Here is a 25,346-nt window from a genome sequence, read left to right on the forward strand (position 1 = left end):
ACAGCGGGGAGGGCGTTGGCCTTGCATGCAGCCGACCCGGGTTCGATTCCCAGCATCCCATATAGTTCCCTGAGCACCACCAGGGGGTAATTCCTGAGTGCAGAGCCAAGAGGAACCCCTGAGCATTGCCAGGTGTGACCCAAAAAGCAAAATAATAATAATAATAATAATAATAATAATAATAAGTTGGGGCCAGAGCCATAGCACAGTGGGGAGGGCATTTGCCTTGCACGCGGCTGACCCGGGTTCGATTCCCAGCATCCCATAGGGTCCCCTGAGCACTGACAGGAGTAATTCCTGAGTGCAGAGCCAGGAGTCAGCCCTGAGCATCACTGGGGTGTGACCCAAAAAGCAAGCAAGCAAACAACAGCAATAAGACATCCTGGCTACCCTTAAGGACCCCCAATCCCACCTGGAGAGAGCCTGAGCACTTGGTGTCCCCTAAAAAAAAAGAGAGAGAGGAGGCTGGAGCGATAGCACAGCGGGTAGGGCGTTTGCCTTGCACGCGGCCAACCCGGGTTCGATTCCCAGCATCCCATAGGGTCCCCTGAGCACCGCCAGGAGTAATTCCTGAGTGCAGAGCCAGGAGGAACCCCTGAGCATCACCGGGTGTGACCCAAAAAGCAAAAAAAATGACAAAAAAAGAGAGACAGGTTATAAACAAGAACAGCACATAGGAGTTTAGACCATACACACAAATCCAGCCGAGCGAGTGCGGGCAGGACCCAGTCAGTCTTGGCAAACTGACGACTGTAGGGATGAGTGTTGGCCTTGCACGCGGCCGACCCGGGTTCGATTCCCGGCATCCCATAGGGTCCCCCGAGCACCTCTGGGAGTGATCCCTGAGTGCAGAGCCAGGAGTCAGCCCTGAGCATCGCCGGGGTGGCCCCAAAGAAGAAAATAAAAAAGAACTTCTCACTGCTCTCCACCTGCACAGAGCAGAGCTGGGCTCAGGTGGAATGCGTTCCTTGTCGGGGGGGACACACCCAGTATTTCAGAGGCTTCTCCTGGCCATGCTGTGACTGGGTGCTGTGCTGAGTCACTTGCAGGATCACCTCTGAGTGAGGTGCTGCAGCTACTTCCCCATCCGGGGGCCAGAGAAGGCGCCCTTCCTGCTACTCCCCGACCCCCGGTATGTTCTAGAAGAAAAGACGGGCATCCGATAGAAAAGAAAAGGACAGGGGCTGGAACAATAGCACAGCGGGGAGGGCGTTTGCCTTGCACGCGGCCGACCCGGGTTCGATTCCCAGCATCCCATATGGTTCCCCGAGCACCGCCAGGAGTGATTCCTGAGTGCATGAGCCAGGAGTCAGCGCTGAGCATCACCGGGCGTGACCCCAAAGAGCAAAATAAAAAATAAATGACTTCCCAGCACCCCTTTGCCTGCACAGACAGAGCTGGCTCAGACGGGATGTGGCCCTTGTCTTGGGGGGACACACCCACTATTTCAGAGGCTTCTCCTGAGAGAGCCGTGACTAGGTGCTGTGCTGAGTCACGGGTGAGAATCTCACCTCTGAGTGAGGCGCTGCGGGTACTTCCCCCAATTCCAGAACCACACCCTGCAGGTGTCCCCTCTGGGTCCCCACGGACAAGTGCGGGAGGCCACGTCTTAATGGGACGCACGGGCCCCGTCTGGCGGTGCTCGAGGCTCAGTGCTCAGGGGTCACTTCCGGCGGGCTCAGGGATCGAACCCGGGTCGGCCGCGTGCAAGGCCAGTGCCCTCCCTGCTGGACCTTCTCTCTGCCTGGAACTTCTCAGCTCAAACCTCAGCTGTCCCCAGCCTGTCCTGCTTGTCCTGTGTATCCACCTGGGCGGCCGCGGAGGGGAAGGCGTCTCCGGACGGGCTGCGTGGGAGACAGCCCCGGGCCAGGTCGCAGCTGTGGATGACGCGTTCCCCCCCCCCCAGGCCAAAAGTGTTTCTGCCACCTTGCAGCTGAACCAAGGGCGTCGTGGCTCTGGGTCCCTGCACCTGCCGTGGAAGGAGCTTACCCCGAGTCACAGGCACTTAGCAAAACACCCACGCCAGGCCGAGGGCCCTTGGGGACCCTTGCCAAGGCCCTTTCTGGCTCCTTTCATTTTTCTTTTGCTTTTTGGGTCCCACCTGGTGATGCTCAGGGCTGACTCCTGGCTCTGCACTCAGGAATCACTCCTGGCGGTGCTCAGGGGACCCTATGGGATGCTGCGAATCGAACCCGGGTCGGCCGCATGCAAGGCAAACACCCTCCCCCCTGTGCTATCGCTCCAGCCCCACCTTTGATTTTCTTTGCCCTCCCTCCAGGCCTTCACTGTGGTGGTTGAGGTCACACACACACACACACACACACACACACACACACACACACACACACACACACACACACACACACACACCCCTGGCCTAGTGCTGGCTCCTGTTTATTTGCTTTTGAAACACCAGCTGCAGGCGCCAGAGACCCAACAGAGGGTCAATGGGCCCCGCCCGGCCTTGGTGTGGGGGAGCCTCATGTTCATCCCGGGCCCCCCAAGATCCCACTGAAGGAGGATAACTGTGTGCTGGTGGGTGGGAGGCCGGTGGGTGGGTATGGGGCACCATGCTAGGGGAACTCCAGAAGCCGGAACAACATAGCTGAGGGGCCGGAGCGATAGCACAGCGGGGAGGGCGTTGGCCTGGCACGCGGCCAACCCGGGTTCGATCCCCTAGGGTCCCCCGAGCACCGCCAGGAGTGATTCCTGAGTGCAGAGCCAGGAGGAACCCCTGAGTATCTCCGGGTGGGACCCAAAAAGCAAAAAAATGAACAAAAACCACAGCTGAATTGGAGGAGGAGGGGCTGGTCTGAGGAGCCGGGAAGGGGAGTGACAGGTGGGTCCCCATGGGGGATGCGCCCTTCGCCCCCCTAGAATCGGGGAGGGGGGCGGGGGCAGAAGAGAAGGCGGCAGGAGGAATGCAGCCAGGCAGAGGGACCGGGACGGGTTGGCGCCACATTCCCGGCCCACGCGGGGCGGGTGTGTGGGGGTGTGGCCCCGGGTGAGTCTTTGTGGGGCCACAATGCCGGCTCCCAGGGTGGGGGCGCTGGGCTGGCCTTTGCATGGGGAATATAGTGCAGTCATTCAGCCCGGCATTGGCAGCACACACTTGACTTTTGTTGGGCTTGCACAGGTCACTCATTTAGGGGTACCCAAGACGGGGTTGGGGGTGCTGTGCACAGTCACTGATTCATCACTGATTGGCCTCTGAGAGCCCCGCAGTGGGTGGGCTGACTCAGTAACTGCTTCCCACTCCCGACGGAGCCTCGGACTCTGGGTCCTCAATCAAACTCCTTCTGCCCGGGTCGAAGCAATAGCACAGCGGGGAGGCCTGGATTCGATCCCCGTCATCCCATAGGGGCCCCGAGCACCACTGTATCACTGTGTCACTGTCGTCCCGTTGCTCATCGATTTGCTCGAGCGGGCACCAGTCACGTCTCCATGGTGAGACTTGTTGTGACTGTGTTTGGCATCTCGAATACGCCACGGGGAGCTTGCCAAGGCTCTGCCGTGCGGGCGGGATCCTCTCGGTAGCTTGCCAGGCTCTCCGAGAGGGGCGGAGGAATCGAACACAGGTTGGCCACGTGCAAGGCAAACGCCCTCCCCGCTGTGCTATTGCTCCAGTCCAAGCACTGCCAGGAGTGATTCCTGAGTGCAGAGCCAGGAGTCAGCCCTGAGCATCGCCAGGTGGGACCCAAAAAAGCCAAAAACAAAAAAAAAAACTCAAGAAATTCCTCCCCCGACCACCACATCTGGCCCCGTAAGTGTTGCTCAGGGAGAGACCCTGAATGTGGGGTGGGCCCCCCCCCCGCCCCCAGCAAGGGACAAGAGTCGACAACAGCCTGGAACCCTTGACTGCCACAAGCGGGAATGTCCAATGGTGCAGGCGCTGTGGAAAACGGTCTGGACAGACTTAGAAGCACAAGAGCGTTTTTTCTTCCATGCTGGGCCTCAGCCATAAAGGTTTGTTGATGTGTCTGAGTGGGCTGGAGCAATAGCACAGCGGGCAGGGCGTTTGCCTTGCATGCGGCCGACCCGGTTTCGATTCCTCCGTCCCTCTCGGAGAGCCCGGCCAGCTACGGAAAGGATCCTGCCTGCACAGCAGAGCCTGGCAAGCTCCCTGTGGCATGTTCGATATGCCAAACACAGGGGCTGGAGCGATAGCACAGCGGGGAGGGTGTTTGCCTTGCACGCGGCCAACCCGGGTTCGAATCCCAGCATCCCATATGGTCCCCTGAGCAGGGAAAATTCCTGAGTGCATGAGCCAGGAGTGACCCCTGTGCATTGCTAGGTGTGACCCCCCCAAAAAAAAGATATGCCAAACACAGTCACAACAAGTCTCACCATGGAGACGTGACTGGTGCCCGCTCGAGCAAATCGATGAACAACGGGACGACAGTGCGACAGTGCTACTTGGGCACAAAATTTCAGAGCAGTGCATGTACCCCAAAGCCAGAACTGTGACAACACGGAAGTGTTCCATTGATCCACCAAATGAGTTGCTTTTCAGCCCCAGAAGAGTGATCAGTCCGCAGGGTCATTCAGTCTTGAAATACTCCATCAAAGATGTCAGGCCCGAAGCTACTTCCTGTACCCAAGGATACTGGTGAGAGGGTCAGAGTATCCCATGGTGGACCCAGCTCATATTTTTACCCCCTCATTGGTGGTGGACACCTAGGATGCCTAATACGTTTTTTTGGGGGGGGTCACACCCAGCATTGCTCAGGGGTTACTCCTGGCTCTGCACTCAGGAATTACTCCTGGCAGTGCTTGGGGAACTATATGGGATGCTGGGAATCGAACCCGGGTTGGCTGCGTGCAAGGCAAACGCCCTACCTGCTGTGCTATCGCTCCAGCCCCCTAGGATGCTTAATACTTGAAAAGGTTTTTTTGAGGGGGGGGCAAATTGAAGCCATTCCTGCCGGCAGTGGTCAGAGGTCACTGGACTGAACCCAGATTGACCATTTGCAAACATGCACATTAACCCACTATATTATCTTTTTTTGTTTGTTTTTTGGGCTACACCAGACTATGGGCTTTTAGCTCTGCACTCTAAAATGACTCCTGGGGGCTGGAGTGATAGCACAGCGGGGAGGGCGTTTGCCTTGCACGCGGCCAACCCGGGTTCAAATCCCAGCATCCCATAGGGTCCCCTGAGCACCGCCAGGAGTAATTCCTGAGTGCAGAGCCAGGAGAAACCCCTGTGCATCGCCGGGTGTGACCCCCAAAAAAAGCAATAAATAAATAAATAAATAAATAAATAAAATAAAATGACTCCTGGCGGTGCTTGGGGGACCCTATGGGATGCCAGGGGCCAAACCTGGGTTGACAGTATGCACGGCAAATGCCCTACCCATGTCACTATCGCTCCTGCCCCATTAACCCACTCTACTAATGTTAATACCTTGAGACATTTTTTCAACAGAAACAGACAATCTATTCTCTCTTTGGAACAATGACGTCTCTGCAGTGGAAAAGGAAAGGGGAAAAAAATCGTTTTTTTATTTTTGCTTTTCTGTGGGTCACATCCGGCAATAGCTCAGGGGTTACTCCTGGCAGTGCTCAGGGGACCCTATGGGATGCTGGGAATCGAACCCGGGTCAGCTGCATGCAAGACAAGCGCCCTCCCCGCTGTGCTATCGCTCCAGGCCCCACAGCCTTAGTATTATGAAACTACTTGGACATCAGGACTCCGGAAAGGTCACAAGACCACCCCCACCCCACTCCCAGGCTCCAGGGGGCACCCTGGGAACTAGGCAAGAGAGAAAATTACTGCCAGTCGCATTTCTTTGGAAATTCCTCAGCTCACATGTTTGGTGCATTCAGCTGTACAGCCTCAGATACAAATCTAGGAAGTTTTTCCTTTTGGGTAGGCAGTGTGGTGTGTGTGTGTGTGTGTGTGTGTGTGTGTGTGTGTGTGTATCCTGCTGATGAAAGTAGGTGTCATTTGGGTAGGCAGTGGGGTGTGTGTGTGTGTGTGTGTGTGTGTGTGTGTGTGTGTGTGTGAATCCTGCTGATGAAAATAAGTGTCATTTGGGTAGGCAGTGGTGTGTGTGTGTGTGTGTGTGTATCCTGTTGATGAAAATAAGTGTCATTTGAGTAGGCAGTGGTGTGTGTATGAGTGTGTGTGTATCCTGCTGATAAAAATAAGTGTCATTTGGGTAGGCAGTGGTGTGTGTGTGTGTGTGTGTGTGTGTGTGTATCCTGCTGATGAAAGTGTCATTTGGGTAGGCAGTGGTGTGTGTGTGTGTGTGTGTGTGTGTGTGAATTCTGCTGATGAAAATAAGTGTCACTGAGGCTGAAGCAATAGCACAGCAGGTAGGGCATTTGCCTTAGATGTGGTCAACCCGGGTTTGATTCCCAGCATCCCATAGGGTCCCCCGAGCACCGCCAGGAGTAATTCCTGGCAGAGCCAGGAGTAACCCCTAAGCACCACCGGGTGTGATCCAAAAAGCAAAAAAAAAAAAAAAAGACAAACAAAAGGAAAGTGTCATTTGCTACCACGATGGGGAAATGAAGCCAGATCTGTAACCTGCATTAAAGCAAAAGCAAAGTGCAATTTGTTTTTGTGGCCTTTTGGCCGGATCTGATTTTTTGCTGCAAAGGCCACTCCGGGGAAACGGCTTTGAACGCTGCGTCTCGTTGAGGAGTGCAGGGACTGGGAATCAGGCTTGGCGCGGGGCAGGAACAGGGACTGGGAATCAGGCTTGGCGCCGGGCAGGAACAGGCTCACTGCGCTGAAAGCAGGCGCCGGGGATCGGTGCCAGGCGTTGCCCTTGAAAACTATGCCAAGGTCTCCCTCCCGGGTGCCTGGGAACGAAGGGATGCCTGCTTCTCCGTCGCCCTGCCAGCTCAGGATCCCCCCCTCCGTGCAAACACAGCCGTGACTACTCCCGGCTTGCAGACCTGGCACAGCCCCTTGCCCCTCGCCTCCCGTGCAAAGTGCTCGCTCACACTCTTTGCCTTCCACTTTCTTAGCTCCTGCAGCCGGCCAGGGCCTTGCTCTTCACCCGAGGGGCCGTCCCCAGAGCGGGGTCCGGCACGAGAGAGGGGGAAGGACCGCGAGGCAGGCGGGGAGATGTCCCGGGAGCACCGCTGACCGCCACGGCGGCTCACCTGCCCCATCCCGGGCGCTCCCAGGCCCCCGGCGCGTCACCACCCGGCTGGCCACGCCCCCTCCACCTGGCGCGGGCCAGCGACCAATGAGAGAGGCGCGCAGCCCTCGGGGCCGGCTGTGATTGGCTTTTATCTCGGGGGCGGGGAGAGGGGGTGGAGCCTCACGCAGCACGTGACGCTGCTGCCCGGGACTGGGCGGGAGGAGGAGGAGGAGGAGGCGGCGGCGGAGGGGGAGGAGGGAAGGGGCCGGGCCGGGTCCCCGCCCTGCGCCCCGGATGGAGGTGCCTGGCCCGGGGTCCCGGCGCGCGGCGGCCAGCATGCTCCTGCGCTCGGCGCGGGTGCCCCGCGAGTGCTGGGCGCTGCCCACGGCGCTGCTGTGCGCCTACGGCTTCTGCGCCAGCCTGCGGCCGTCCGAGCCCTTCCTCACGCCCTACCTGCTGGGCCCCGACAAGAACCTCACGGAGCGCGAGGTCGGTGGGCTGGGGGCGGGCTGGGGGCCGCTGGGAGCTGCTGGAAGGTGCTGGGGGCTGTTGGGGGGTGCTGGGGGCTACTGGGATTTGCTGGGGGGTGCTGGGGACTGCTGGGAGCTGCTGGGGGTGCTGAGAGTTTCTGGGAGCTGCTGGGAGCACTGAGGGGGCACTGGGAGCTGCTGGGGTCCCCCAGGGCAGTTGGGGTGCCTTGGGGTTGCCCCAGGGCTGTTGGGGTTCCTCAGGGCCCCCCCAGGGCTGTTGAGGCTCCTCGGGATCCCCCCAGGGCAGTTGGGGCTCCTTGAGGTTGCCCCAGGGCAGTTGGGGCTCCTTGGGGTCACCCCAGGGCAGTTGGGGTTCCTCAGAGTCCCCCCCCAGGGCAGTTGAGGCTCCTCGGGATCCCCCCCAGGGCAGTTGGGGCTCCTTGAGGTTGCCCCAGGGCAGTTGGGGTGCCTTGGGGTCCCGCCCCAGGGCTGTTGAGGCTCCTCGGGGTCCCCCCCAGGGCAGTTGGGGTGCCTTGAGGTTGCCCCAGAGCTGTTGGTGTTCCTCGGGTGCCCACATGCCTGTTGGGGTTCCCCCGGGGCAGAAGGGGAGCCCAGACGTTCAACAGACACAGAGCCCCGTGCTGGCCACGGAGTGGACGCTCCTGTCCAGTGGGGTGGGGGGGTTGGGGGGGTGACAGTTCCCGAGAGGGGGGTGGGGGCTGGCGTGGGGAGCATCTTCTGCAGAGGGCTCGGGTCGCGCCCGTTCCTGCCTGGGGCCCAGGGCTGGGGGTTCATGGTGTGGGGGTGGGGGTGGGGGTGGGGGAGACGCGGGAGGGGACAGCGATATTTGGGGGCGAGCCAGGTAGACACGGCCGGAGCTGTACTTTGGATGTAGTCAACAGTTTGGCCACTGTGCCGGGGTGTGGGGGAGGAGGGGCGGGGCGGGGCAGGGCAGGTGTCCGGCGTCCTCTCTCCCCAGACCCTCTGGGGGGCGCCCCTTTGGGGGATGGAGGGGACCCCCCTTTCCCCGTCTATGTGGCATCAGCGTGTTTCCCAGGCAGGAGCCAGGGACCCGGCACTGGGCCTGGGTGCTGTTTGGGCGAGGCTGGGGGGGTCTGTCCGGGCCGGCCCCTTACCCTCTCTTTGCCCCCCCCACCCCTGGGCTGAGAGGCGGGCGGGTGGACGGTCCCCGCACTGCCCCACCGCAGCCAGCTCCTCCTCGCCAGGGGAGGACTTTGAAAGCTCCGGGAACAGAGTCCATCCGGGCGTCTTGCTCGTGGCCTGCCCGGTGTGAGGGTGGAAGGCCGTGGCCAGCCCCCGACTGTGTGCAGGGGCTCGAAACCGGGGTCTCCTGCGTGCCAGGCCCCGCCCCCTCAGCTCTGTCCGCGGGGAAGACTGCGGTGGCCACGCAGGGCCCGGTAGGGCTGACCCGAGACTGTATCATTGATCCTTGGCGGTCAAGGGCGTTTGCCCGGCTGGCCCCAGGCCGCCTCTGCCCGGCCCTGCTCTGGCCAGAGCCTGTGTACAACTCGCCCCCCGTGTCCCCGTGGCCACGGCAGGCAGGGCCCGTTCTGACATGTCAGGCCCAGCAGTGGTGGTCAGTAGAGAGAGTGGCCCCAGGGGGCCAGTGTGATAGGACTGCAGGGATGCGATCCCCAGCACCCCATCCGGGCTCCCGAGCACTGAGCCAGGAGTCAGCCCTGAGCACTGCCAGTGTGAGCCAAAGGAGAGAGCGCGAGCTTGGGGGGTCAGCCTGCTTTCCCCCAGCAGAGGGGAGTCTGGTCAACAGGGGGGAGGGTGCGTCTAAGGCCCCTCCCCCGGGGGGGCGACCCTCACCCCCACCCCTCCACCAGCAGAAACAAGAGTGCTGGCGTCTGGCGGGTCCTAAGCAAAGTCACATGCACCCTGACATCTCCACGTGCTTGTCTCGGCTTATCTGCCTGAGAAGCAGGTGGTGGTGGTGTTGAAAAAGGGGTGTGTGTGTGTGTGTGTGTGTGTGTGTGTGTGTGTGTGTGTGTGTGTGTGTGTGTGTGTGTGTGTGTGTGTGTGTGTGTGTGTGTGTGTGTGTGTGTGTGTGTGTGTTTTCCCTTCACCTTCCCCCTCCTGTTGATATTTGAAAGCTGATCCCTTTGGTCACGTGCCTCCTGGCTGGGGCAGTGACCACAGGCCCAGGCGATCAGAAAGTTTTCCACGGTGAGCTGTGTCCAGGGGACGTGGGGGACAGCCGGCCGGCTGGGGCAGGCAGGCGCCTGCTTGCGGATTGTGTAATGAATGAACACAGCGGGCGCTCGGGTTCTTGCGACTGGGGGAGGGAGGGGGCAGGGAGAGAAAGCCCCGGGATTCTGGCTGGTTCTGGGGGGGAGGGCGGGGAGGGGGGGCAGGACCTCCCCCTGCAGACAGCAGGAAAACCCGACCCGCCAGAACCCGGCAAACCAGCCCCAGGCCCGGCCCCTTGGGACAGTTAGACAAATTAGACAAATGGCCCGTGTGAGTTCGAGGTGACGCTGTTTTTCCTCTTGACCCTCCTTCAGAGGTGGGGGGGAGGAGGGGGGGAGAGGGGGAAGGGGGAGGGGAGCATTTTCTCTTCCAACTCTTCCTGAGAATTTTTCCTCTTCGATCAGGCCAAATCGGGGCTAGTGTTAACCTGTTGGCGGGCTTTAAACCTGTCAGTTTGGTTGGGTTTGGGTTTGGGGGCCACCCCGGGTGCCCGGGATTCCTGCTGGCTCTGTGCTCAGCAAACCCCCCCCCCCCAGTGCTGGACTCTCGCCCCAGCCCTAAGACCCGAGAGTTTGAAACCGCTCTGTGCTGAGTCCTCCGGACACAAACTTGATGAGTCCTCCGGACACAAACTTGATGAACAGGGAAAACGAAGTCAAAAGACGAGCCTGTGGGCACGGGTTCGAGAACCAGGTCACCTGGGGGACGTCAGACACGCTCACACGGTCACACACACTCACAGCTGCACAGGCTGAGTCACATGCACGGACACACAGGCACACAGTCACACACACTCACAGCTGCACAGGCTGAGTCACACGCATGGACACACACAGGCACACAGTCACACACACAGTTGCACAGCCTGAGTCACACGACGGACACACACAGGCACACAGTCACACACACTCACAGCTGCACAGCCTGAGTCACACGCATGGACACACACAGGCACACAGTCACACACACGGCTGCACAGCCTGAGTCACACGACGGACACACACAGGCACACAGTCACACACACTCACAGCTGCACAGGCTGAGTCACATGCATGGACACACACAGGCACACAGTCATACAGAGTCACAGGCAGTCACGAAGCCTCAGTCACACATAGTCATTCACAGACACCGTCACTCAGCCAGAGTCACTGTCACACAGTCACGTATAACCACAAAGCCTCAGTCACACGCAGTCACACAGAGTCATTCACAGGCACACAGGGACACAGCCAGAGTCACAAAGTCACACAATCACTCATGGTCACACAGTCACACACTGTCACACATGGTCACACAGTCACACATGGTCACACATAGTCATTCACAGACACACATTTACACAGTTACACATAGTTACACATGGTCACACAGCCACACACAGTCTCACATTTACATACACATAGTCACACAGTCACACATCGTCACACACCATCACACAGTCACACATTTATATACACATAGTCACACAATCACACACTGTCACACAGCCACACAGCCAGAGTCACACAGCCACACAGTCACACATGGTCACACAGTCACACGTAGTCATGCAGCCATAGCCACATAATCACACAGTCATACACAACCACACACAGTCACACATTCACATATGGTCACACAGTCACACACGGTAACACATGGTACACATGGTCAGAGTCACACTCAGTTACCCATGGTCACACAGTCACACATGGTCACACATGGTCACACAGTCATACTCAGTCACCCATGGTCTCACAGTCACAGTAACACAGTCACACATGGTCACACATGGTCACACAATCATATTCAGTCACCCAAGGTCGCAAAGTCACAGTCACACACGGTAACACAGTCACACATGGTCACACATGGTCACAGAGTTATACTCAGTCACCCAAGGTCACACAGTCACGGTCACACATGGTCACACAGTCATACTCAGCCACCCATGGTCACACAGTCACACATGGTCACACATGGTCACAGAGTCACACTCAGTCACCCAAGGTCGCACAATCTCATAATCGCACACAGCCACACGCGGCCACACAGTCACCCGCTCTCACCGCCAGCTGCTCAGGGCCTGCCTTCCCCGCTGTCATCTCTCCCCGCCTCCCCCCTTCTCAGGGCGCGTGTGTCCCGGCCCCAGACCCAGGTGACGTAGGCGGGGCCAGCAGCAAACGGCCGCAGAGGTGGGCGGGCACTCACGGGCCCCGTCCGCAGGTGTTCAACGAGATCTACCCGGTGTGGACGTACTCGTACCTGGTGCTGCTCTTCCCGGTGTTCCTGGCCACCGACTACCTGCGCTACAAGCCCGTGGTGCTGCTGCAGGGCCTGAGCCTCATCGTCACCTGGTTCCTGCTGCTGTACGCGCAGGGGCTGCTGGCCGTGCAGTTCCTGGAGTTCTCCTACGGCATGGCCACGGCCGCGGAGGTGGCCTACTACTCCTACATCTACAGCGTGGTCGACCCGCGCGTGTACCAGCGCGTCACCAGCTACTGCCGCAGCGCCACGCTGGTGGGCTTCACCGTGGGCTCCGTGCTCGGGCAGGTCCTGGTCTCCGTGGCCGGCTGGTCCCTGTTCAGCCTGCACGTCATCTCCCTCACCTGCGTCTCCGTGGCCTTCGCCGTGGCCTGGTTCCTGCCCATGCCGCAGAAGAGCCTCTTCTTCCACCACGGCCCCGCCCCCGGCCAGGGCCCGCACGGCATCAAGGTCCAGAACGGGGGCCTCGTCCCGGACCCGGCCACCGGACACCACCTGCCCGGCTGGGAGGACATCGAGTCCAAGATCCCGCTGAACCTCGAAGAGGCCCCGCTGCGAGAGCCGGTGAGTCCCGCCGAAGTGGCCCTCGTGGCACTTGCTCTGGGGAGGACCTGGGGGGTGTGGCACATGCGTGGCACATGGGGCGTGGCACATGCGTGGCATGTGAGACGTGGCATGCATGTGGCACAAGCATGGGATGTAGCACATGGGGCATGGCTCATGTGTGGCATGTGACGTGGCATATGGGATGTGGCACATGTGTGGCATGTGAGATGTGGCACAAGCATGGGATATGGCACATGAAGCGTGGCACATGTGTGGCATGCAATGTGGCATGTGGGACATGATACATGTGTGGCATGTGAGACGTGGCATGCATGTGGTGCAAGCATGGGATGTGGCACATGGGGCGTGACACATGTGTGGCATGTGACATGGCATATGGGATGTGGCACATGTGTGGCATGTGAGACGTGGCATGCATGTGGCATAAGCATAGGATGTGGCACATGGGGCATGGCACATGTGTGGCATGCGATGTGACATGTGGGACATGGCACATGTGTGGCAAGCATGGCATGTGGCACATGGGATGTGGCATATGCATGGCATGTGAGATGTGGCATGCATGTGGCGCAAGCATGGCATGTGGCACATGGGGCATGGCACGTGTGTGGCATGTGATGTGGCATGTGATGTGACATGTGGGACATGGCACATGTGTGGCATGCGATGTGGCATGTGGGACATGGCACATGTGTGGCATGTGACATGGCATATGGGATGTGGCACATGGGACATGGCACACGCTTCACACATGCGTGGCATCCCTAGGAAGATGCCACCTCTGGCGACAGGGACATCAGGCTTTCCCCCTTGACCTGACATAAGGTGCATGTTGGGGACGGCGAGTCCGTCTCACGCCAGCGGGGGTAGCTCCCACGTCAGACTGGCCCCGTGTTGAGGGTCACCTCTGGCACCCCACAGGTGCCCACGCCAGGGATGGACCCTGGCCAGCCGCCACGTGAGGCAGCCACCATCTCCGCTGGCCTGTCTCTCCCACCCCCGCTCACTTACTTTGACTATTGCATTTATTTTCTCACGTTTTGGTTTGGGGGCTACACCCAGCGGTGCTCAGGGATCACTCCTGGCTTTGTGCTCAGGGATCACTCCTGGTGGTGCTCGGGGGACCCAATGGGGTGTGCCGGGGATCGAACCCGGGTCAGCCCCATGCAAAGCAAGCGCCCTCTCCTCTGCCCTAACTCTCCAGCCCCTCACTTGGGCCCCTGGACACTTTCACTTTTTTTATTTTAATTTTTTTTATTGAACTTTTATTCATTTTGCTTTGGAGGCCACACCTCCCAGTAATGCTCAGGGTCTGCACTCAGGAATCACTCCTGGAGGTGCTCAGGGGGACCCTGTGGGATGCTGGAGATCGAACCCGGGTTGGCAGTGCGCCAGGCCAGCGCCCTCCCCGATGTCCTAATGCTCCAGCCCCTGTCCACTTTTATTTATTTATTTATTTATTTATTTATTTATTTATTTTTGCTTTTTGGGCCACACCTGGCGATGCTCAGGGCTGACTCCTGGCTCTGCACTCAGGAATTACTCCTGGCGGTGCTCGTGGGGGCCCTAGGGGATGCTGGGAATCGAACCCGGGTCGGCCTCGTGCCAGGCCAACACCCTCCCCGCTGTGCTATTGCTCCAGCCCCCTGGAGCCTTTTATTTTCGATGATGCCCACGATACCTGCTGTCTCTTGCGCCCACCCCCCAGCCCGTCCCTCCTGTTCGGAGCGCCAGAGTGCTCCCTCGCTGGTGCTCGGAGGTGATGTTTCCTCCCACACCCTCAGCAGCGTGGGGTCGGGGCCCGTCCCCTTCCCGCCGTCTGATGTCTCTTCCCGCCGTCTGATGTCTCTTCCCGCCGTCCGATGTCTCTTCCCGCCCTCCGATGTCTCTTCCCGTCGCTGCCCAGGAGGCTGGCCCCGCGCGGCTGCGGGCGCTGAAGGTGCTGTGGGACGACTTCCTCGTCTGCTACTCCTCGCGCCCGCTGCTCTGCTGGTCCGTGTGGTGGGCGCTGTCCACCTGCGGCTACTTCCAGGTGGTCAACTACACACAGGGCCTGTGGGAGCAGGTGGTGCCGTCCCGCCACGCGGCCATCTACAACGGCGGGGTGGAGGCCGTGTCCACGCTGCTGGGTAAGCAGCGCCCGTTCGTCCCCAAACACCCCATCGGGGTGGGTTGGGGGGAGGTTCCTGAGCCCCACCAGCAGGAGTGCTCTCTGAGCACTGAGCCAGGAGCAAGCCCTGAGCATCGCCGGGCAGGGGGGCCCAAGACAGCAAACGAGAAACGAGGGGCCGGAGCGATAGCACAGCGGAGAGGGCGTTGGCCTGGCAAAACAGCTGACCCGGGTTCGATTCCCAGCATCCCATATAGTCCCCCCGAGCACTGCCAGGAGTAACCCCTGAGTGCATGAGCCAGGAGTAACCCCTGTGCATCGCCGGGTGTGACCCAAAAAGGAAAAAAAAAAGAAAAACAGCAGCGATGCCCCCTCCACCCCCGTGTCCTTTTCCGGCTCATCCCAGTGCCCGATTGGAGCCTTTTATTTTTATTTATTTGTTTGTTTGTTTATTTATTTCCTTATTTTTTGCTTTTTGGGTCACACCCGGCGATGCTCAGGGCTGACTCCTGGCTCTGCACTCAGGAATCACTCTGGCGGTGCTCGGGGAACCCTATGGGATGCCAGGGGGACCCTATGGGATGCCAGGGATCGAACCCGGGTCAGCCGCGTGCCAGGCCCACGCCCTCCCCGCTGTGCTGTCGTTCCGGCCCGCGGGAGCCTTTTAAGGATGCAGCTGAGAGGTCAGTGGACCGAGCCCGAGAGTCACCCCTCCCCCCTTCTCTCCCCTCCAGGGGCCGTCGCCGTGTTTGCCGTGGGCTACATCAAGATCTCCTGGTCCACCTGGGGGGAGGTGGCGCTGTCCCTGTTCTCGCTGCTGATCGCCGCCGCCGTGTACGTCATGGACACGGCCAACAACATCTGGGTGTGCTACACGTCCTACGTGGTCTTCCGCATCATCTACATGCTGCTCATCACCATAGCAACGTAGGTACCGACACGGGCCAGGTCAGACTTGCTCGATTCTTGTTTTTTTTTTTTTGGTTTTGTTTTGCTGGTATTTTTTTTTTGGGGGGTGAGGGGAGTTGTTTCTTTGTTTGGGGACCACACCCCACTACACTCAGGGCTGACGCCTGGCTCTGTGCTCAGGGCTGACTCCCAGCTCTGTGCTCAGGGCTCACTCCTGGCTCTGTGCTCAGGGCTGACTCCCGGCTCTGTGCTCAGGGCTCACTCCTGGCTCTGTGCTCAGGGCTCACTCTCTCAGCTCTGTGCTCAGAGCTCACTCCTGGCTCTGTGCTCAGGGCTGACTCCTGGCTCTGTGCTCAGGGCTCACTCCCGGCTCTGTGTTCAGGGCTCACTCGTGACTCTGTGCTCAGGAGTCACTCCCGGCTCTGCGCTTAGGGCTGACTCCTGGCTCGGTGCTCAGGGATGACTCCTGGCTCAGTGCTCAGAGGGCTTTATACAATTTTGGAGCTCAAATGGGTGATAAGCATGCAAGGCAAGCACCTTAAACCCCTGTGCTAGCTCTCCAGCCCCGACTTATTCATATATTTATTTAGTTATTTGGGGGGGGGGGCTTTTGGACCGGACCTGGCAGTGTTCAGGGCTGATTCCTGGCTCTGTGCTCAGGGCATCACTCCTGGCGGTTCCCCAGGGACCATCATGATCAAACCCGCGTCGGGCAAGGCAATTCCCTCCGCTGTACTAGCTCTCTGACCCCGACATTTCTTTACGAACAAAAAATAATTTTTTTTTCGTTTGGGGGCCACACCTGGCAATGCTCAGGGGTCGCTCCTGGCTCTGCTCGGAAACCATGTGGGATGCCGGGGATCGAACCCAAGTTACCTGAGTGCAAGAGAAGACCAGCTCCCTCCCTGCTGTACAATCTCTCCAGCCCCACAAACTGAAATTTTCTCTTTTTTTGTCTTTTCTTTTCTTTTCTTTTTTTTTTTTTGGGGGGGGACAGGGGTTGCTTTTTGCATCCCACTCAGTGATGCTCAGGGCTTCCTCCTGGCTCTGCGCTCAGGAATCACTCCTGGCGGTGCTCAGGGGACCCCCGTGGGATGTCAGGGATTGAACCTGGGTCAGCTGCGTGCAAGGCAAAAACTCTAGCCACTGTCCTATCCCTCCAGCCCCGCCCCCCCCGTTTCCTTTTGATTTGGGGGCCACATCCAGCAATGCTCAGGAATCACTCCTGGCGGTGCTCGGGGGACCCTACGGGATGCCGGGGATCGAACCCGGGTCAGCCACGTACAAATGCCCAACGTACTCTACTATCACCCTGGCCCATGAAATTTCTTTCTTTTTTTTTTTTTTAATTTTTCTTCAGTGCAAAGCAGCCCTCGGCGGAAGCATGGTAACCTTAGAGCTTCTCTGCTTGGTCCTTGTTGCCTGTCTTCCAAATGTTTGCCTGCGACCCACACCCCTCCGGGGTTGGAAGGCAGCAGAAGGGCGGGGGCGGTTTTTCTGCGTGTTTGATTGACAGGGCTCACGCCCCCCCTCTCCCTGCCCCCAGGTTTCAGATCGCGGCCAACCTGAGCATGGAGCGCTACGCCCTGGTGTTTGGCGTCAACACCTTCATCGCGCTGGCGCTGCAGACGCTGCTGACGGTCATCGTGGTGGACGCCAGCGGCCTGGGCTTGGACATCTCCACGCAGGTGAGAGGCCGCGGGGCGCGGGTGCCCGGGAGCCCGTGGCTCCATCCACAGGGCTTGAGGAAACTGCACTGGACCGTGGAAACCCTTAAGTCGCCCGAGTTCCCTCCTGCCTGCAGTTCCTCTCCCACCGAGTGTTTTCTTTTTCTTTTTTTTTTCTTTTTGGGTCACACCCGGCGATGCACAGGGGTCACTCCTGGCTCTGCACTCAGGAATTACTCCTGGCGGTGCTCAGGGGAACATATGGGATGCTGGGATTCAAACCCGGGTTGGCCGCGTGCAAGGCAAACGCCCTCCCCGCTGTGCTATCACTCTAGCCCCAAGTGTTTTCTTTTTCTTGTGGGTTTTTTTTTTGTGGGGGGGAGGGGGAGCAATAGCACAGCGGTTGGGCGTTCGCCTTTCACACAGCCGACCCGGGTTCGATTCCTCCATCCCTCTCGGAGAGCCCAGCAAGCTACCGAGAGGATCCCGCCCGCACGGCAGAGCCTGGCAAGCTCCCCGTGACATATTCGAGATGCCAAACACAGTCACAACAAGTCTCACCATGGAGACGTGACTGGTGCCCGCTCGAGCAAATCGATGAGCAACGGGATGACCGTGACAGTGACTCTGTGTGTGTGTTGGGGGGGGGGCTGCACACTTGGGGATGCTCAGGGCTGACTCCTGGCTCTGCACTCAGGAATCACTCCTGGCAGTGCTTGGAGGATCCTATAGGGTGCCGGGGTTGAACCCAGGTCGGCCACATGCAAGGCAAATGCCCTCCCCGCTGTGCTGTCGTTCCGGCCCCCTAATGTGCATGAGTCCCAAGTTGTATCTATCAAAAATAGAATTAGAGGGGCTGGAGTGATAGCACAGCAGGGAGGGCGTTTGCCTTGCATGCAGCCAACCTGGGTTCGATTCCCAACATCCTATAGGGTCCCCCGAGCACCACCAGGAGTGATTCCTGAGTGCATGAGCCAGGAGTCAGCCCTGAGCATCCCAGGGTGAGACCCAGAAACAAACAAACAAACAAACAAAAAGATAGAATTAGAGGAGTCCTAACTTCCCCTGTCTACCTTTCCCATCAATAAGAGCTGATGACCATATGGTGCTCGAGGGGACCCTATGGGATGCCAGTGAGGTTGTGTCCAGAGATGAAAGGCTCAATGACTTGCCCAGCATGGGTGATTCCTCCCCCCCTCCCACCTCACCCCTTTCACCCCCACCAGGAGCTTGCAGTAGCTTTGAGCACTAGCCGGGGCCCCTTTAAGAAGGCAGATTTCTAGCAGGTTGCCAAGGAATTTTTTTTTTTTTTTTTGCTTTTTGGGTCACACTCAGCATGCTCAGGGGTTATTCCTGACTCATGCACTCAACAGTCACTCCTGGCAGTGCTCAGGGGACCCTATGGGATGCTGGGAATCGAACCCGGGTCGGCCACGTAGAAGGCAAACGCCCTCCCTGCTATACTATCGCTCCAGCCCCGAAGATATATATCTTTTTGGAAAGCGTTCGTCCAGTGCTTTGGGGAACCCCTGGACGATGGCATCCCTCGAAACAGCTTGTAGGGTTTTTAGCAAGTTGTTTTTCACCGGTGATGTTGACAAACTAGGCCACTGCAGGAAAAACCGGTTTTCTGGGCAAGGAAATCCCTGGAACCGGCCACGCCTGACCGCCTGGCTGTGTGCTGCCCCCTGCTGGCCACAGAGAGAATCCCTCAGCTCAGCCAGGATCTGTCACTTGTCAGCGTACCCCCCCCTTTTTTTGTCTCTTAGGGAGCCTCATGGGTTTGGGAGGTTTCGTGGCCTCCGAAATTGAAGAGACATTTTGCCCAAAGGTCGTTCCCCATCCCACACGGATGTCCTCAAACAACTTGCATATCTGCAAGTTGTATGTATATATGTGTGTATATATATATATATATATATATACATATACTATTGCATATAGACTCCAAAGTATATCTGCAAATCACATATTGCATATCTGCAAGAATTTTTTTTCTTTTTGGGTCACACCCAGCGATGCTCAAGGGTTACTCCTGGATTTGCACTCAGGAATTACGCCTGGCTGTGCTTGGGGACCCTATGGGATGCTGGGAATCGAACCCGGGTCGACCGCATGCCAGGCAAATGCACAGCCCTCCCCGCTGTGCTATTGCTCTGGCCCCAAGAATTTTTTTTTTTTAATGAATGACAGGGGAAGTTATACAGAATGAGACCTAAGTACAAACTAAAGTTAATGCAAACTAAAGTATATTTTAGGCCCCAGAGCTGGACCTGTTTATGCAAATTTTATTATGCAAAACATGTGTATGCAAATGCAAGTACGCATGTGTAGGGTAAATGCGGTAAGCCTATATATCGTGAATGCACGTAAGCAAAGACATCGTATACCTTCTGGTCGGTAATCTCCCAATCTCGACGTCCCCTTCAGTTCCTGATCTACGCGGGGTATTTCGCCCTCATCGCCGTGGTCTTCCTGGCCAGCGGTGCCATCAGCATTATGAAGAAGTACCGGCAGCGGGAGGGGCCCGAGCCAAGTTCCCCAGTGGCGCCCCCCTAAGGGACGGTGAGGGATCTCCCGCCAGCAGCCTCGGCTCCGCACTGCTGCTGTTGCTCCGTTTGCGGAAGGTGTCGATGGACACGTTGACGGACACGTTCCGTGGCTTCCCGGCCGCGTGACTTCCAAGTCACCTCTCAGTTCCTGGGCTTCGTGCTCCTCGGAGGATCCTGCCACGCTGATCTCCTGGACTCCCTTTGCAGTGCTCACCGAAGGATGACGTTCCACCCCGTCCCCCCTGGTGATTTCAAAAGTCAACCTAAGTTTCCAAACTGGGTCACCAGGAGTCGGCCCAGCTGTGGAGCCGGGGGTCTTGGCCGGACCCTGGGCGGGTCTGCGGGCAGAGGGGCCGCACAGCGCTGGGGGTCTGGCCAGGAGTGGGTCCCCAGCTCTTCCCTTCCCTTTTGCTCTTCTTCCCCAGTGCTCTCCTGGGTCCATGGGGCCAGGCACTGTGTGCCCCGGCTGTCTTTGTTCTGATTTGTCGTCCCGACCTCAGAGCAGAGAGTGTGTGTGTGTGTGTGTGTGTGTGTGTGTGTGTGTGTGTCTCATCTTAAGTTATTATTATTTTTTTAATCGTTGTATATATGGTCTCATTCCTACGAGGCAGCACTGTCACTTTTCTTTAGGACATGTTTGCATTTTGCTTCCCAGAGAAGCCCATTCACTTCGAAAATCAGGCCAGTTTTGAAGCCTGCCGGTAATCCAAGTAAAGTGACCGCACCAAAACACTTGAAGTCGGTTGTTTTTTCGTTTTTTGTTTTTCGTTTTTTTTGTGGTTTTTTTTTTTTTTGGTCTATTCGGGTCATACTCGGCCATGCTCAGGGCTGACTCCTGGCTCTGCACTCAGGGATCACTCCTGGTGGTGCTCTGGGGACCCTATGGGATGCCGGGGATCGAGCCCGGGTTTAGCCACATGTAGGGCAAACACCCTCCCAGCCCTGGCCCCAAGGTCAGTTTGTCTTTTATTCTTCATTACCAAGGACTAGTTAATGCCACGTGGTGAACAGTGAGCCCCTTTTCCCACACGAAATGGGGAAGATTTTTTTGTTTGTTTGTTTTTTCTTCAAACACATTCATCCCCATGGGGAACTTTGCTATTCTTTGACCTTGGACGCCAACAGTATCACCAGGAATTGGACTGCTCCCAGGTGTCATAAAACTGAGCCTCTTTTGAATGATTTCAATGGGACGGGGGCTAGGGTAGATTCGATTCCTGCCTTTTGTAACAGGAAATCCACCTTTGTTTCGAAAGGTGGGTCCTCTTGAATATTCCCTTAAAATAAGAATTGCTCATGATTCCATTTCTAAGTTACTTGGGGGGATGGAATATTCCTTTATATACATTTAATTCTAAATGTAGTCTACCCAGTGGCTGCTGATATGCGTGAGGTGTGAAAAGCATTTTTTTAAATTTTTATTTTATTGAATCACCGTGAAAAAAGTTACAAAGCTTTCAGGTTTAAGTCTCAGTCATATAATGATGATCAAACCCCCATCCGTGAAGAGCATTTTATTTTGTTTTGGTTTTTTTTTGCTTTTTGGGTCACACCCAGCGATGCACAGGGGTTCCTCCTGGCTCTGCACTCAGGAATTACCCCTGGCGGTGCTCAGGGGACCCTATGGGATGCTGGGAATTGAACCCGGGTCGGCCGCGTGCAAGGCAAACGCCCTCCCCGCTGTGCTATCGCTCCAGCCCCCCCCCCCCGTGAAGAGCATTTTAAAGCGAACTATATTACCTTGTCCTGAACGCAGAAGGTGACAGCCCTCAGTGAGGGTGCAGACTTTTCTAGAAGGCCAAACTTCATGAAGCGTGTCAAACCGCAAAATCAACATATTCCACTGAAGAGAATGAAGAGCAAGAATCGCTCCTTCTCCCTTCCCCTTCCTCTCTGGTTAACTAGAAAATGAACTCTAGCTAGGGCTGAGAAGGAGGAAGTGAGGTGAGATGTGATCGCAGCCTACACTTTTGGTCATTTTCTTGTGTTTTGTTTGTTTTTGCCACCTGCGAATGTTCAGTCAGCAACGAGTAGAACAACTTGCCAGGGGGTTCTAGCTTCAGAAAGAAAATGAATTATAGGGGGCTAGAGTGATAGCACAGCGGGTAGGGCGTTTGCCTTGCACGCGGCCGACCTGGGTTTGAATCCCAGCATCCCATATGGTCCCCCGAGCACCGCCAGGAGTAATTCCTGAGTGCATGAGCCAGGAGTGACCCCTGTGCATCGCCGGGTGTGACCCAAAAAGCAAAAAAAAAAAAAAAAAAAACCGAACATGAATTATAGAACAAGTTATTATTAACATTACCAAAGCACTATTCCCCTGGAATTGAATTCCGAGCCCATGGTACCCACGGGTACCCGGTGTGACTTCGTTATGTCTCACTTCAGTTTTCTGTCTCTGTGATAAGACCGTTTTTCTCGAGCACGCGCCCCAGGTTGCAAGTTGTACTGGATGCAATATTGCAGAGAAGCAAAAATCATGTGTCGTACTTTTTATTCAGTTCTGTATAGATGACAAAATTATTTTTACCAAATAAATATTTTGCAGTATATTTTCCCTTTGGAATCAGAATTCTTTTAAATGTATCTTTTTGCTTTGGGCAGAGCTTCGGACGGTATCTCTGTCTCTTGGTCTCCTGGGACAGACCCCCAGATTCACCCCTCCCCCCCAATTTGAACTTCCCAGATTTTCCTGCCATCAACCTGTTCCTTCTTCCACTTTCTGATTTTCACCTGTGACCTCCTCGTTTACTTCTTAATCTCCCCCATCTTTTCCCGCTCTCCATCTCATCTCCCTGATGTTTCATCAACACTCTCATGGCTCCTTGTAACACCCGTCTCCCTCGGAGTTGTCGAGAAGATCAGTATTCCTTCCGGTGGTAACTGACTCTCAAAAGTGAAGTCCAACCGACGTCAGATGCAGTTCCCACCTTGCTTTGAAAAATTGAGGCCTTTCACTCCCACCCCCCAAATCAATTCTGATGGCCAAGGGCCCGATGAGCCAGCTGAGCCTTTGAGAATCGTATATTCCCCTCCGTCAAGGCACCAAAACTGTCATTTTTCATGTGAAAATGAGCCCGTTCCCAACCCTATTCCATTGGCACATTTCAAAGGGTACTTGGCATTTCTCCTGCCACCCCCTGAAGTTAATCCTGTGGTTCCTTTTAGTGCTGTTGGCACCGGCCCTGAATCTCCATGCCATCCTGGCTGCAAACCCTCTTTTTTTTTTTTTTTCCTTTTTTGGGGTTATTTTTGTTTTTTAATTGTTTTTATTGAATCACCGCAAGATCAACCCTTCCAAAGCTGTGCATGTGTTGGGTTTTGGTCGTACTGGGTTTCAACACCTGTCCCTCCACCAGGGCACATTTCCCAGCACCAGTGTCCCCAGGTTTCCTGCCGTCACCCCCCAACTCCCCCGCCCCAGCCTGCCTCTATGGTATTTTGTTGTAAGAAACACCCAAACGCCATGTGAAAATGATGTGAATGAGGTTCTATAGCCACCAACCGGTACAAATAGCTTAAATGCCCATTAAAATGGACTCCCCCCCCCCAAAAAAAAAAATATCAAGTCCGGTGAACATTGAGATTAAAATGCCTTTCAATGACCTGCGGTCCCCTGGCCAATTTTTTCCAAGTTTTGTTTTCGCATGAGAAACATCAACTGTTTGTTGACTTCTATAGGACTCTCTCCCTTGAATCGCTTACGTCTGACAAGTGTAGGGTCGAAGGACAGCTTCTTTGATTGGGGGGTGCTAATGGTAAGGATCCCTCTTTGCAGGAATACTGGTGAAAGGGGGCGCCCCAAGCTTTAGTTAGTAGGGATAGTATTGAAGATGCAAAACAGGGGGCTGAGAAATGAGTCCCACCCTCTGCCTCTCTATCTCTCTATTTACAATCTGTAACTGACCAGCTCACAAGGAAACTTGTCTTTGACTGTTACAATCAAAAGTGCAAACCACCAGAAGGTTGTTTTTGTTTTGTTTTGTTTTGTTTTGTTTTGTTTTTGCGTCACACCCAGCATTATTCAGGGATTACTCTTGGCTCTGCACTCAGGAATTACTCCTGGCAGTGCTCGGGGAACCATTATGGGATGCTGGGAATCGAACCCGGGTCAGTTGCGTGCAAGGCAAACCCCTACCCACTGTGCTATCGCTCCAGCCCCAACACCAGAAAGTTTTAATATCTCTCTCTCTCTCTCTCTCTCTCTCTCTCTCTCTCTCTCTCTCTCTCTCTCTCTCTCTCTCTCTCTCTCTCTCTCTCTCTCTCTCTCTCTCTCTCTCTCTCTCTCTCTCTCTCTCTCTCTCTCTCTCTCTCTCTCTCTCTCTCTCTCTCATACACACCCCAATGTGCACATGTGAGTGCAAATTAATTTTTTACTATTCTTTTGGTTTGGGGGCCGCAACAGGCAAAGTCCAGGGCTGACTCCTGGCGGTGCTTGGGGGACCCTATGGGATGCCGGGGATCGAACCCAAGGCAAGCGCCCTCCCCACTGTCCTATCTCCAGCCCCATGCATAGCTTTATTTATTTATTTATTTATTTATTTATTTATTTATTTATTTATTTATTTATTGCTTTTTGGGTCACACCCGGCAATGCACAGGGGTTCCTCCTGGCTCTGCACTCAGGAATTACTCCTGGCGGTGCTCGGGGACCCTATGGGATGCTGGGGATCGAACCTGGGTCAGCTGCATGCAAGGCAAACACCCTCCCCACTGTGCTATTGCTCCATCCCCGCATGGCTTATTTTTAATTGATGGTTTGGAGACAGCTGTGGGGAAAGTCCCGAGTCTGTTAAGAAGCTTACACGAGTGATAAGGTTAACAGAAATTATACCAAATACCTGACGACAATTTGGGGCAGTGTTGGGGAGCACCACCATAAAGACACAGCAGTCTTGAAGAAACCAAGGACTTTGGGAACATCAAGAGGGGCTTCCTGGAGGAGGGGGCATTTGAGTTGGTGCTGCAGAATGGGTGAATGGGTGGAAAGGGGAAACTCGTGGAGTGATGACGGTGAGAAAATGTCATGAAGGCCAAACCCGGGTACTAAAAGAAAGGGACATGGGGCTGGAGCTATAATCCAGCGGGGAGGGCGTTGACCTTGCACGAGGCTGACCGGGGTTCGATCCCCGGCATCCCATAGGGCCCCTCGAGCACCGCCAGGAGTGATTCCTGAGTGCAGAGCTAGGAGGAACCCCTGAGCACCACTAGCCCCCTCCAAAAAAGAAATGAGATAGATCAGGGGCTGGAGCGATAGCATAGTGTAGAGGGCCTTTGCCTTGCACGCAGCGGACCCGGGTTCGATCCCCGGAGTCCCACAGGGTCCCTCGAGCACCGCCAGGAGTGATTCCTGAGTGCAGAGCCAGGAGGAACCCCTGTTCATCACCGGGTGTGACCCAAAAAGCAAAAAAATATATAAATAAAAATATTTTTAAATGAAAGGGACGTAACGTGAAGCTGGGGGCAAGGTTGGAGTCGTTTTTAATGAGGATTAATTGTGAGCTGGG

At 56.3% G+C, this 25,346-nt stretch overlaps 1 protein-coding gene across 1 annotated transcript; it reads left to right on the forward strand.

Annotated features, from left to right (window-relative positions):
• The first annotated feature begins 7,369 nt into the window (after positions 1–7,369).
• On the forward strand, positions 7,370–21,540 carry SLC19A2 (solute carrier family 19 member 2). The gene is made up of 6 exons (XM_004613846.2): positions 7,370–7,589; positions 11,996–12,598; positions 14,508–14,730; positions 15,446–15,638; positions 17,167–17,308; positions 19,718–21,540. Exons 1-6 carry the CDS (start codon positions 7,395–7,397, stop codon positions 19,844–19,846), a joined length of 1,485 nt encoding a protein of 494 aa, XP_004613903.1. The 5' UTR covers positions 7,370–7,394; the 3' UTR covers positions 19,847–21,540.
• Positions 21,541–25,346: the final 3,806 nt, after the last annotated feature.

This window comes from Sorex araneus, chromosome X, assembly GCF_027595985.1.
Source record: "Sorex araneus isolate mSorAra2 chromosome X, mSorAra2.pri, whole genome shotgun sequence".
In the NCBI taxonomy this organism is placed as follows: domain Eukaryota; kingdom Metazoa; phylum Chordata; class Mammalia; order Eulipotyphla; family Soricidae; genus Sorex; species Sorex araneus.

Coding starts and splice junctions, on each gene's coding strand:
- SLC19A2 (XM_004613846.2), top strand. CDS start 7,395: ATGGAGGTGCCTGGCCCGGGGTCCCGGCGCGCGGCGGCCAGCATGCTC. Junction 12,599..14,507: donor AGGCCCCGCTGCGAGAGCCG/GTGAGTCCCGCC, acceptor GTCGCTGCCCAG/GAGGCTGGCCCCGCGCGGCT. Junction 17,309..19,717: donor GCTTGGACATCTCCACGCAG/GTGAGAGGCCGC, acceptor CGTCCCCTTCAG/TTCCTGATCTACGCGGGGTA.